This window comes from Perkinsus marinus, assembly GCF_000006405.1.
Source record: "Perkinsus marinus ATCC 50983 genomic scaffold scf_1104296963016, whole genome shotgun sequence".
In the NCBI taxonomy this organism is placed as follows: Eukaryota; Perkinsozoa; order Perkinsida; family Perkinsidae; genus Perkinsus; species Perkinsus marinus.
In genome coordinates, this window is record NW_003205208.1 from 46,244 (window position 1) to 56,294 (window position 10,051).

The window sequence follows — 10,051 nt, forward strand, 5'->3', positions numbered from 1 at the left end:
AAATGATCTAATTTGTGCATGGACTAGGAGAATCCTCCAGACAGAGCTGTTAGAAAGGACCGTGCGGAATGGGTCACCTTCTCTGCAATGAACTCCGGCCGATCAAAGCCTCGATCATATCATCCCTGAAGAAAAATGCGCGCACTACGTCTCGAACCCACGTCTATTCATGCTCGAGGATCAGCCGTACCGATCATCTGCCGCCTCCACTGGAGTAACTCCGCCAGGATCAGCCGCTTTCACAGATGCGCCACAATACACCAGAAGAGAGACCTATACACCAGTACCGACAAGATCCTCACCAGTGCACTTTACCAGCCTGCAGTTGCCTGTTCGGACGGCTGCCACCAAACACGTGTGTCCGAGGGGTGTTTTATTCGATTCGATAAATACACTACCATGCAAGCTCGCATTATTGGGAACTCCTGAGAATCTTGATGTTGACCATGCAAGATACGGAGTAGGTTAGCTAGTGGCACTATCTCACTTTTCAATGCCAGAGCCAGCAATGTCGCAACATTATCTGTGATCCCCAACACACAAGCCAGGAACAACGGCGTATACCCCCCTCTCGTTGTCCGGCACAACAGACTAGCACCATGACGTACCAACAACTGCCAGGTGAGAATCGTCTTCCGCGAGTGAGTACGAATTCACCTTTATGCACTCCGCCGCTCCCTCGCACATAGCAGCATGATGCAGCGGAGCGAATCCACCTTTTCTATCGATGCTACTGCCGTCAGCGCCGGACTCCAAAAGCATCGATAACATCCGAGGATCGTTATTCCACACCGAGAGGAGGACCGGTGAGGCTTTGAGGGAATTCAATTTACTCAAAGGCCGTCCCTCTGACACCATGGACCTACGAAAAACCAATGGGTGCGGGGTTCGAACCATGCCCCTTCAGCTTACCGAACAATGTCATCATCTCCTCGAGCAACTGCCCTATACAATTCAAACAATGCATCAATCTCGGGGCTTGCTGGCGGCGGATCGACAGGAGGATTTAATCCCAACTGCGATAGCTCCTCCATGCGAACTCTTTGATACCGCTCACTACCTCGTCCATCTCAGGAAACTTCTCGTTATGTGCGAACGACGATGCTTGTCGGATCATAACGAGAAAAAAAAACTTCGCTCCGCTCAACTCTATCCCAACACAAAACCATCTTCTCTAGCAAGCAATGGCAACCTCAGTCGTGCGCTCGTTGAGAGCGCCTCGCAGCTCCTTCGCATCGTCAAGAGCCTATCGACAACATATTAACGCCGAGTCAGCCTTCAGCACTGACCGCACAGCAACACTTCCATCGCAGGGGTCGTCTCAACATGAGGTTGCTCACTTTTATTATGAATGCATGCAGGCATTCACAGGAATACCACTCTCAAGACTCTTGAGAGTGGTATTCCTGTGCATGCTAACAGTCTTGAGTCAAGACTGTTATCGGCACGAACTACCGAAACTTACTCAAGATTCACTTCCAAAAACTATCACTGCGCGCAGGCGACTGCTTCCTCTGAAATTAGTCTAATAGCCGTACTCTCTGGGAAGTAGCTATTCCCGAATGTCCAACGCAAAGCATCGAAAACACCGACACCAGAGCGATTAAGTCGCATGAACATATCCAACAGACGCACTCCGCAACATCCTCATCGCAGCCTTCTGACGATCCGCCGCGACCGGCATCATCGGGTAGACTCCAAGACGATCAGACAGTCTTCTCTTTCCATCGTCGAGCCCAAGTTGACACTCGCGAATAACATCTAAACGCTCAGCAACTTCCCCTCCCGTTCCGCCGTAGTAGATCTCCTCCACTGCTCGCCACTGATCATCATCATCATCGATCCGCTGGTTCGAAGGACAAAGGTTCGTTTCTGATAGACTCTTCTTGCGACGGCTACGCACGCCCGCTCGAAGAGGTCGAGTTTGAGACTTATGCACGGTGTAGTTCAGATGAGTTCCATCACTGCTATCTTCCTTGCAGACTTCAGAAGCTTTCTGATCGATATAGTCGAATAATCTGAAAATTTCTAGCGGAGCGATGCGAAAAAATCTCATTACCTCCTCCAAAGAACCTCCCTTTGCCAGCTATCACTCTTACAAATTTTCACTATGAACTTTTCCTTTTGCTGCTTCTCTGCTGATACCGCCTCAGAAGGTGACCACGGTGTAGGAGCAGTCGTTGTCATTTTCCTATTTTTCAAGAAATGATTTTCGATGACGTACTCTTCCTTACTCATTTCTAACGTCTTCATGTGCCTCTCCTCGCCTTTGAAACGGATGGGCAACCGAAAGGACCCTCTCTCGATTCCGAGAAAAAATAAAGTCCAAACCTGATGATCACTGTGTCACCGCATGTGTCCCCACGATGTTACCCTGGCTTTCCTCTCGAACTTTCCTCCGAATCAACTTTTCCGCTTTCTGCTGACCCTTTTTCCGGCGGCTAGCCAAGCACACCTCCCGACGTATCTTGGCCGAAGCCTTCAGTTGGAGTTTCGCCAAGACCTTCCGAACAATACATTCACACCGAGAGGGACCACATTGACGACAAATCTTCCGGATGCGCATGCCCATCATCAGCAACCCTCCCCTGAGCGCTCTGTTCTACTACACAGATCTTCTATAACAGCCACTGACCTTATGTAGCTTAGCTGGTGGAAAACTTTATTAAACATTATGGAAAACTTCGTCACCTTCGCACTGTAGTGGAGCTGATACTACATACCATCGTTCCGCCCGTTCCTCTCCGGGGGTCCGATTATTCGTTTGACGGGTTAAGATGAGTGGACGTCTCACGCAAGTGACTTATGTCAGACGTGCATGAAATATTATATAGGTTTACTACACCTTCACAGACTCTCTCTATATTAGTCCCCCGTTCGACTCCACCCTCACCTCAAGGGCACCTCCATCAGCTGGTGCCTCAGCCAATATAGTGGAAATGCTCTGCAACGGTCCTTGGCGCAAGTCGCCGCTTCCTGGCGTTGGTGTTATCGCTCTGAAATCAGCTGAGTGAATCCATCGAGAAATCAACCTTACACTCTTCTTTCCTTCTTGTCGACTTTTCGAAACTCTAAAGGTTGACTCTCATCCTCCTCAGCCATTCGCCGTGAACTACTTGGGGTATGCGGAACTCGAATAGTCGGCAGTTTTTTCAGCGAGGAAATGCGATGAACCTTTTATAATTTGCATCCAACCAAAGTCCACCTAAGTAACCTCACAGATTTCCCCTCGAACTCTTCAGCCAGGCATCTCAAAGTCTTCCCCCACGCTGCCTGCCGTCGACGGTACTCACTGTCCTCTACACTCTCTCTCAGCAATCGCCATGACGCCTGTTGGCGCAACCAAAACTCCGGGCAAGATTCACTCTTGCTATCTCGCAATAGAGTTGTCATTTCCAACAACAAGCTAAAAGAAGGAAGCAACTACCATGTCGTTCCAAATGATGTCTTTAAAGTTAACTTCATCAAAATCAACATAGTGCTATTCAAAAGCGTCTCTAGGAAGATGAACTCAAACGCACTGCTCTGCATAACGGTTCGGCTTTTCAAGATGTTCTATATTACAAACCACTCTAACCCTACACGCTACGACTACAACGACCACACGAAGATCATCATCCCTCCTCCACCAACGGTGCCTCTCTAAGGGTAGCTGGATCGACTCAAGTCCATAACAATCACCTCAACCCGTTCGAGTCACAACTTTAGCTCCAAAAGTATGCATAGTTTCAACCTACTCGTAGCTGCTATGGACATTTGACAGGTCTTTCAAACCCCCAGCAATAGTACCAGAACCAACACTAAGCTTTACCGAGCATATAACAGACCCTTATGATTATAGCAAGATCGTCAAGGCCCAGGAGGAGGAGGAGGCGGGTCAGTGTCCATATTCACACTCTTCACACTGTCGTACCAAATAGTCCATCTGAATTACATGCCGCAGGTATACCACAAATTGGTCGGAAGAAAACCAACACGATGATCCGAATTTGGATGGTATACCATAAACCACAGGAAATATGGACACTTCATCCTCCCCAGATGCTACCCCTGCGAAATCATTCGATTGTCGAGCTCGTTGTAACAATACCACTCCCCGCGCTAATCCTGCCTATCCCTACCTGCCCTTCAACGACTCCTTCGGGATTTCTCCCATCCCCATTTGATAGTGACAGAAAACCACCCCATGCTTCAGCCAGTTCTACCATGACACGAGTACGCCCAGTATGGGAACATATTATTGCTTTCCTCAAATGAGCTCGTAAGTTTTCTCGGTAGAATTACGGTAGAAATGTACAGGTGAAAATTTCCTCAGAGTCTCCATATTGTCACCAATACATGTAGCTGACCATGTGCATATCAGCGTAGGAATATACTTTGGAATTCCTCAGCTGAGCTCGTAAGTTTTCTCACAACATTACGAAGATTCACACATGATTTTGGGGTAAAAATGTACAAAAATCAACGAAAATTTCCGAAATTTTTTTCGCAATTTTCATACTGCTACCAACACAAGTAGTCAACCGTGAGCAAAAATTTCCAAACTGATTAGGCCACGTCTCGAAGTCATACCGCACCTTCCCAAACTTAGTCGTCCTCAAGTTGATCCCCATCGTTTCACACAATCGCGACAACAACCGCACACTACCCGAAGCATCGGCTCGTATATTACCATCTAAATTATGACCATTATAATTTTACATCGTCTTTCAGATCCACCATGTCGAAGTTGGACAACTCTGTATATGCAAACCAGGGATGATACAAAGCTCGGCATTCGGGTGAGTTGGAATTCAAAATTTCCCATTCTCCGAATACACTGGAGTTTCAACCTAGTGATATGAGGAATACGAGTGGAAAATATATTTCACGACTACTGCATATCACCGCGAATTTCGAGTTTTTCACAGAGTATTACCCCACTTCACATAAAACAGGTGAAACTCCTCTAGAATCATCACGCTGAAGCTCGCCGTAAATGCAAACCGGGTTGATCTCACCAGAAGGAACTCAAAACCCGGCATTTCGCTGAGTTGAAATTTCAAAAATTCGCTTCGAATAAAATAGAGAAAAATGACCCGCACTCACTCGGTGTTATTTTCAAATCCTTGGAAGTCCCCAAAATGTCATCAAACACTCGTCCCGGATCTTTCGCAATACTAGACCGACGCGAGTCCACATTTATACCTCTCTCAATAGGAAGCTCCTGTCCGCATACTCCAGTCCAACAACTTCATTTTCGCTCTACTTCAATCCATTCCCGATCGATCCTCCTAGGCACATCATATCCTATCTCCCCGTTGCTTGGTGCCGTGTCACCGCGATCAAAGTGAACTCGATTTATCGTTTCTAACCACTCCCAAGCCGACTCCTCGACTGTCTTCCCAGCTGAAGACTAAAACCAGGGTTGTCAAAACTGGAAATTCAGAAAATTCCAACACAAAAATCAACGTGAGGAATTGAATTTCCGTCGTAGCGCGACGGAGCGGAGCAGTTTTTTTTCCGACAATGAAATTAATTTCACTGAAATTTCAATGTCAATTTCAAATTTCAGAAAGGGCGTTTCGGTTTCCGTCCTTGTTCCCACCCTAGTGATGTAGTAGTTGTGCAGATGCTCCTTGAGATGGTCCGGTATTTCTGGTCTGTGAGTTGACCACCAACGATCTACTGCCAGCTGGGTTACAGACATAGGAAGAAAGCACTAGTGGAGGAAAATATGGGGAAAACACAAAATTCTGGGGAAATTTCGGGAAATTATTGTTGTTTCTGTACATTTCTATCCGAATTCCTATGGAATTTATGCAATGGGGAAATTCCTGAGCTCAGGAAAGCGAACATATAGTTCGAACACGACGATGAATAAAATAACAATAACATCCAAAAACATCATTACATCAAGGCATGTCACTCAGAGCGGTATGGGGATGAATATATGTTTACCACCGACTTTTCCTATTAAAATTTCAGCTCTCGGCTTTCCATTTCCATCATCACTCAACATAGCCTTAAAATGCCTTTCAAGGTAGATATCCCCAGCAACGTGATTGACGAAGTCTTCAAATTTTCTGCTATCCTTTTTAACCGGATGAAACTCCAAAAATTCTCCCGATTCGTCCTCTCGCTTCACCGCGTGTAACCATGGGCTTTCGTACTTCACCTTCGGCGCTTCAACTCTCTTCCCCGTCTCTATTTTGAAGCTCGCTATCACCAATCCGGTAGCATCGTCCCTCTCGAACCTCACCGAAGCAGAAGCGACCCTTTCTTTCTTCTTGAGTTTCACCTTGAACTTCCTACCCGAAATTTTGCGGAAAAATTTATTATCGAGTGGCTTTGAGGCTGCGAGGATGGGAAACAGGAGAGCGACGAGAAAATGCATGTTTGAAAACACCACTGAAAAATTGTATCACAGTCGCTTGACAACGTCAACATATCCCTATACATACTTTTCGACAGTGGATGACGAAGCGTTGTCAATCGATTTTTATTACTATTATCAATGAGTTTCACCACCCGTTTTACGTGAAGTGGCGTAAAACTCGGTGAAAAACGCGATATTCGCGGCCTGTAGTAGTCGTAAAATATGTTATACACTATTTTTTTCCATATCACGGGTGAAACTCTCACTAATAAACTCTCCTTGATCAACAAGATATATTGGAAAAGGTGATTCGCATTACGGTTCGCTTCGCACTGTATATTGGAGTTTCACCCTAGTGATATGGAAAACACCAGTGAAAAACATATTTCACGACTACTGCATATCAGCGCGAATATCGGGGTTTTCACAGAGTATTACCCCACTTCACGTAAACCGGGTGAAACTCCAATGCGTCCAGATAGTACACAACTTCACATATAAACAATACTAAACAGGTTTAGAAAATTTATATAAGTCTACTGCCCTTTCACATTTACTAAAATTACTCATCATTCGATCGGAAAATGAATGAACTCCTCAGGCACAGTTCATATCAGTATTAGATTCCGCATACCTCCAAAACAATTCTCCATCTACTACATCAAAGTCGAGAAATTCTAATACCAATTTCCCTCCCTTATCGTCAGAGCATACAGTACGCGTGACCGGTATAAATTTTTTCCCGAGATTTATTCAGGTAGAAGAGCCAAATACAAAATGATGAAAGGTGACACCAAACGGTGACACCATCTCAGATTGCACCTACTGTAAATACTTTTCGAATCGGCTACGCCCATCAGCGGTCTGTTATTATCATTCTAGTGGATCAGGAAACATCAAGATTCCCGGGGGGAGACTCACTTTGAATTTTCCATGTATGGCTAAGAACACATTCTTCAGTCAGTTTCTGATGTAAATGTCGTCGTCACATTAGGAACGTCTTTCCCATTGTTATCCAACCCTGGAGAACCTCTCAAAGCTAGAGTACCATGCAAAGCGAATACCACGAATAACAACTCAAAACTCCTCCAGTAATGACACCAATTGCTATCATGTATCACCATCACTGTCCAGACAGCTTCCCATCCACTTACAGCCTGGCGGGTTTCTACCCTGACACGTCGTGGAGTTCTTCAATCTCCCCATTGAATAATGCCGTAAAAACGAGCCGTACGCCCCCGGGCCAAGATCGCTCTTCACTAGTCCAGCAACTCCCCTCGGGGCATGTCCGAACGACCGACCAGCCTTCATATTCAGTGTACTGCCAGGACCGAGTAACGACGGCTCCGTAGTTTCCTTTCTCCTCTTCATCAAACCATCTCGGCCAATGACGGCCACCTTCCTCGTGATGGGCGGTAGGACATTCCTATACGTGACCGGACTCGGTGACTCCTCAGGTGAAGTCACCCCACCCCTTTCCTCCCTACCCCAGACACCATGAACAGTCCGATCGGTAGCCTTTGGGGTGTATGCGCACGGCCCTGGCGATCGACTCAAATCTCGTGGGAATCGCTTACCACCGCTCGGGCATCCTTGCGGTCGTTTTGGTGAGATATTCAACGCACTAGGAAGATTATAACTGCCAGGGGCTACTCTCACATTGAAACGAGTGGTATCAAACGCACTTCCACGCGGGTTGCGATTTTGCATGCTCCATCGTGGACCGCGATAGCACCCAGTCTCGGGATAGTAAGCATTAGGAGCTGGCGACTCGGCAGGCTTCGGACTGTACCCAAACCTGAGGTTACGCTTCCTTCTTGGACGAGAAGATTCCACGGTCGAAGTGCTCGAGTCAATTGATGAACTCAATGGCAGCACCGAAGAGCTCTGTCGTCGTAGTGAGTGGGAAGAGGATCTCTCCGACATGATAAGTGACATGGTCGAGACCTAAACAGGAGGACAACTGAGCAGTTTGGAAACGTAATGGTGATAATACAGAAAATCTTATGGAAACTCTCATTGGTTTTCGTACACTTCTACCCTAATTTGCACATAAACTCTTATAACTATCGAGGAAACTCGTTGACTCGGCTGAGGAAAGCAAATACCTATTCCAACACTGTCACCAAGCAGTCGGACACACCTAAAGTCCGACGACGGCGGGACCCAACGACACAGTTGAGACCCCAAGCCGAGATAGTCATTACTGATCTGTATGCACATGTATATGGAAATCTTAGGGAAATTCTCATTGGTTTTTGTACACTTCTACACTAATTCGTATGCAAACGTGAACATACATTTCAACACTCTAATAGGACTTGCCTGAGGCCGCAACGGGCTCCTTGGACCGAGTAGCTTCACATCGTCACCAACTTGGAAGGCCTTCATCAAAAGAGTCGGCATCGTCTCGGTCGATTCAGAGGGCGATAAATCACCACAATGTCGTTCGAGGAGGAACTGACGGCAGGCCAGGAGGGAGGCCATTACTAAAATAAGGCCTAGAGGAAACTCATCGATGACTCCTACAAAGTAACCTTGAAAAAGACCTAGAAATTATCCACCGTGAATAATCTGTCATATGAAGTCCTTCGCTATTATGGATGACGCCTCAGCCTCCGCAACTGTGCTCGTGAGTTTCCTCACTTTACTATGAAAATCCGCACGCCATTTTGGGTAGAAGTGTACAAAAACGAACGGTAATTTCCCCAATTTCCTCATGTTTTCCATATTCCTCGCAACACATGTAGTTGACCATGTGCATATATTCCCACACTGTAACGCCAAAACACAGGCGTCGAGAGCCCCCGAGGCCCCAAACTTAGTAAACTGATGACACGCTGCGAGAGCTCTGAATGATAGTAAAAAATTGATCAACAAAACAACAATGTGAATAGGAAAGGAATGGCAATCGTATTAAGCAGTGATGGCACCCTTCTCGAGGAGGAGATCGTGGAGTTCACCTGAGACGATTCATCATAGACTAACACACTGTGACGATACCCCTTACCGTCCTCGGCCATTTGAAGGACGATGTCGCAGCCACCGACAAACTCTCCATCAACATAGAGTTGAGGGTATGTTGGCCAATCTGAAAAGATACCATATGGGCCTTAATCGGGCCTACTTTGAATCTTGCCAGGCCGACCTGGTATCTAACCGTTTCAGAAGATACTACCTGAATATTTCTTCACGCCCTCTCTCAGCACATCATTAGCCAAGATATTCATATGGGCGAACGACTTCACGCCTGAGATCTCCATTTCCCCTCACCTCGAGGAGCTCCCCTTACCCTCCTTTTGCAACGTCTCCACGACCTTCTTGCTGAACCCACATTTTGGGGCTTCCGGATCGCCCTTCATAAAGAGGACCACTTTATTGGCTTTCACAAAGGCGTCGAGTTTAGGAAGTAACTCCTCGTACGACATAATCAGTACCGAATGAACTCAATAGCAGAAGTCAACCACGAATCACCTTATCCCCCTAGCTCTTCGAAAGAGAAAACGCTGAATTCACTCATTACGCGACTGTCCTTGAGAAAACCAATTACGATTTATGTAATACCCTAGCAAAGCCCCCGGGCCAACTTCGGCATATAAGGCCGCATAGAAAACAGAAAACGCTGAATTCACTCATTTCGCGACTGTCCTTCTGAAAACCAATTACGATTTTTGTGATACCCTAGCAAAGCCC

The 10,051-nt window shown here is 46.4% G+C and overlaps 4 protein-coding genes across 4 annotated transcripts; all 4 read right to left on the minus strand.

Moving 5' to 3' along the window:
* Positions 1-73: 73 nt before the first annotated feature.
* Pmar_PMAR019968 (hypothetical protein) lies at positions 74-1,117 on the minus strand (the record flags this gene model as incomplete). The annotated part of the gene is made up of 7 exons (XM_002771329.1): positions 74-125; positions 191-236; positions 303-341; positions 488-523; positions 717-862; positions 913-1,016; positions 1,061-1,117. The coding sequence occupies 7 exons, from the start codon at positions 1,115-1,117 to the stop codon at positions 74-76; spliced, it is 480 nt and encodes a 159-aa protein (XP_002771375.1).
* Positions 1,118-3,815: 2,698 nt separating this feature from the next.
* On the minus strand, positions 3,816-5,707 carry Pmar_PMAR019969 (hypothetical protein). The gene is made up of 6 exons (XM_002771330.1): positions 5,588-5,707; positions 5,249-5,395; positions 5,089-5,206; positions 4,578-4,675; positions 4,122-4,201; positions 3,816-3,925 (listed from the first exon to the last, which is right to left on the minus strand). The coding sequence occupies exons 1-6, from the start codon at positions 5,687-5,689 to the stop codon at positions 3,850-3,852; spliced, it is 621 nt and encodes a 206-aa protein (XP_002771376.1). The 5' UTR covers positions 5,690-5,707; the 3' UTR covers positions 3,816-3,849.
* A 287-nt stretch (positions 5,708-5,994) lies between these two features.
* On the minus strand, positions 5,995-6,290 carry Pmar_PMAR019970 (hypothetical protein; the record flags this gene model as incomplete). Its single annotated transcript, XM_002771331.1, has 1 exon — positions 5,995-6,290. A coding segment is annotated over one exon (296 nt), but the record flags the coding sequence as incomplete, so codon positions are not given.
* A 2,984-nt stretch (positions 6,291-9,274) lies between these two features.
* Positions 9,275-9,786, minus strand: Pmar_PMAR019971 (1-cys-glutaredoxin protein-1, putative; the record flags this gene model as incomplete). The annotated part of the gene is made up of 4 exons (XM_002771332.1): positions 9,275-9,321; positions 9,369-9,449; positions 9,537-9,608; positions 9,651-9,786. 4 exons carry the CDS (start codon positions 9,784-9,786, stop codon positions 9,275-9,277), a joined length of 336 nt encoding a protein of 111 aa, XP_002771378.1.
* Positions 9,787-10,051: the final 265 nt, after the last annotated feature.

What these genes read in the sequence shown, in the direction of transcription:
- Pmar_PMAR019969 (XM_002771330.1), bottom strand. Translation starts at nt 5,689, where the DNA reads ATGTCTGTAACCCAGCTGGCAGTAGATCGTTGGTGGTCAACTCACAGA. An exon ending in TCGATCGGGAATGGATTGAA is followed by an intron (nt 5,207 to 5,248) that starts GTAGAGCGAAAA and finishes GTATGCGGACAG; the next exon opens with GAGCTTCCTATTGAGAGAGG. An exon ending in AAGGAGTCGTTGAAGGGCAG is followed by an intron (nt 3,926 to 4,121) that starts GTAGGGATAGGC and finishes CATGTAATTCAG; the next exon opens with ATGGACTATTTGGTACGACA.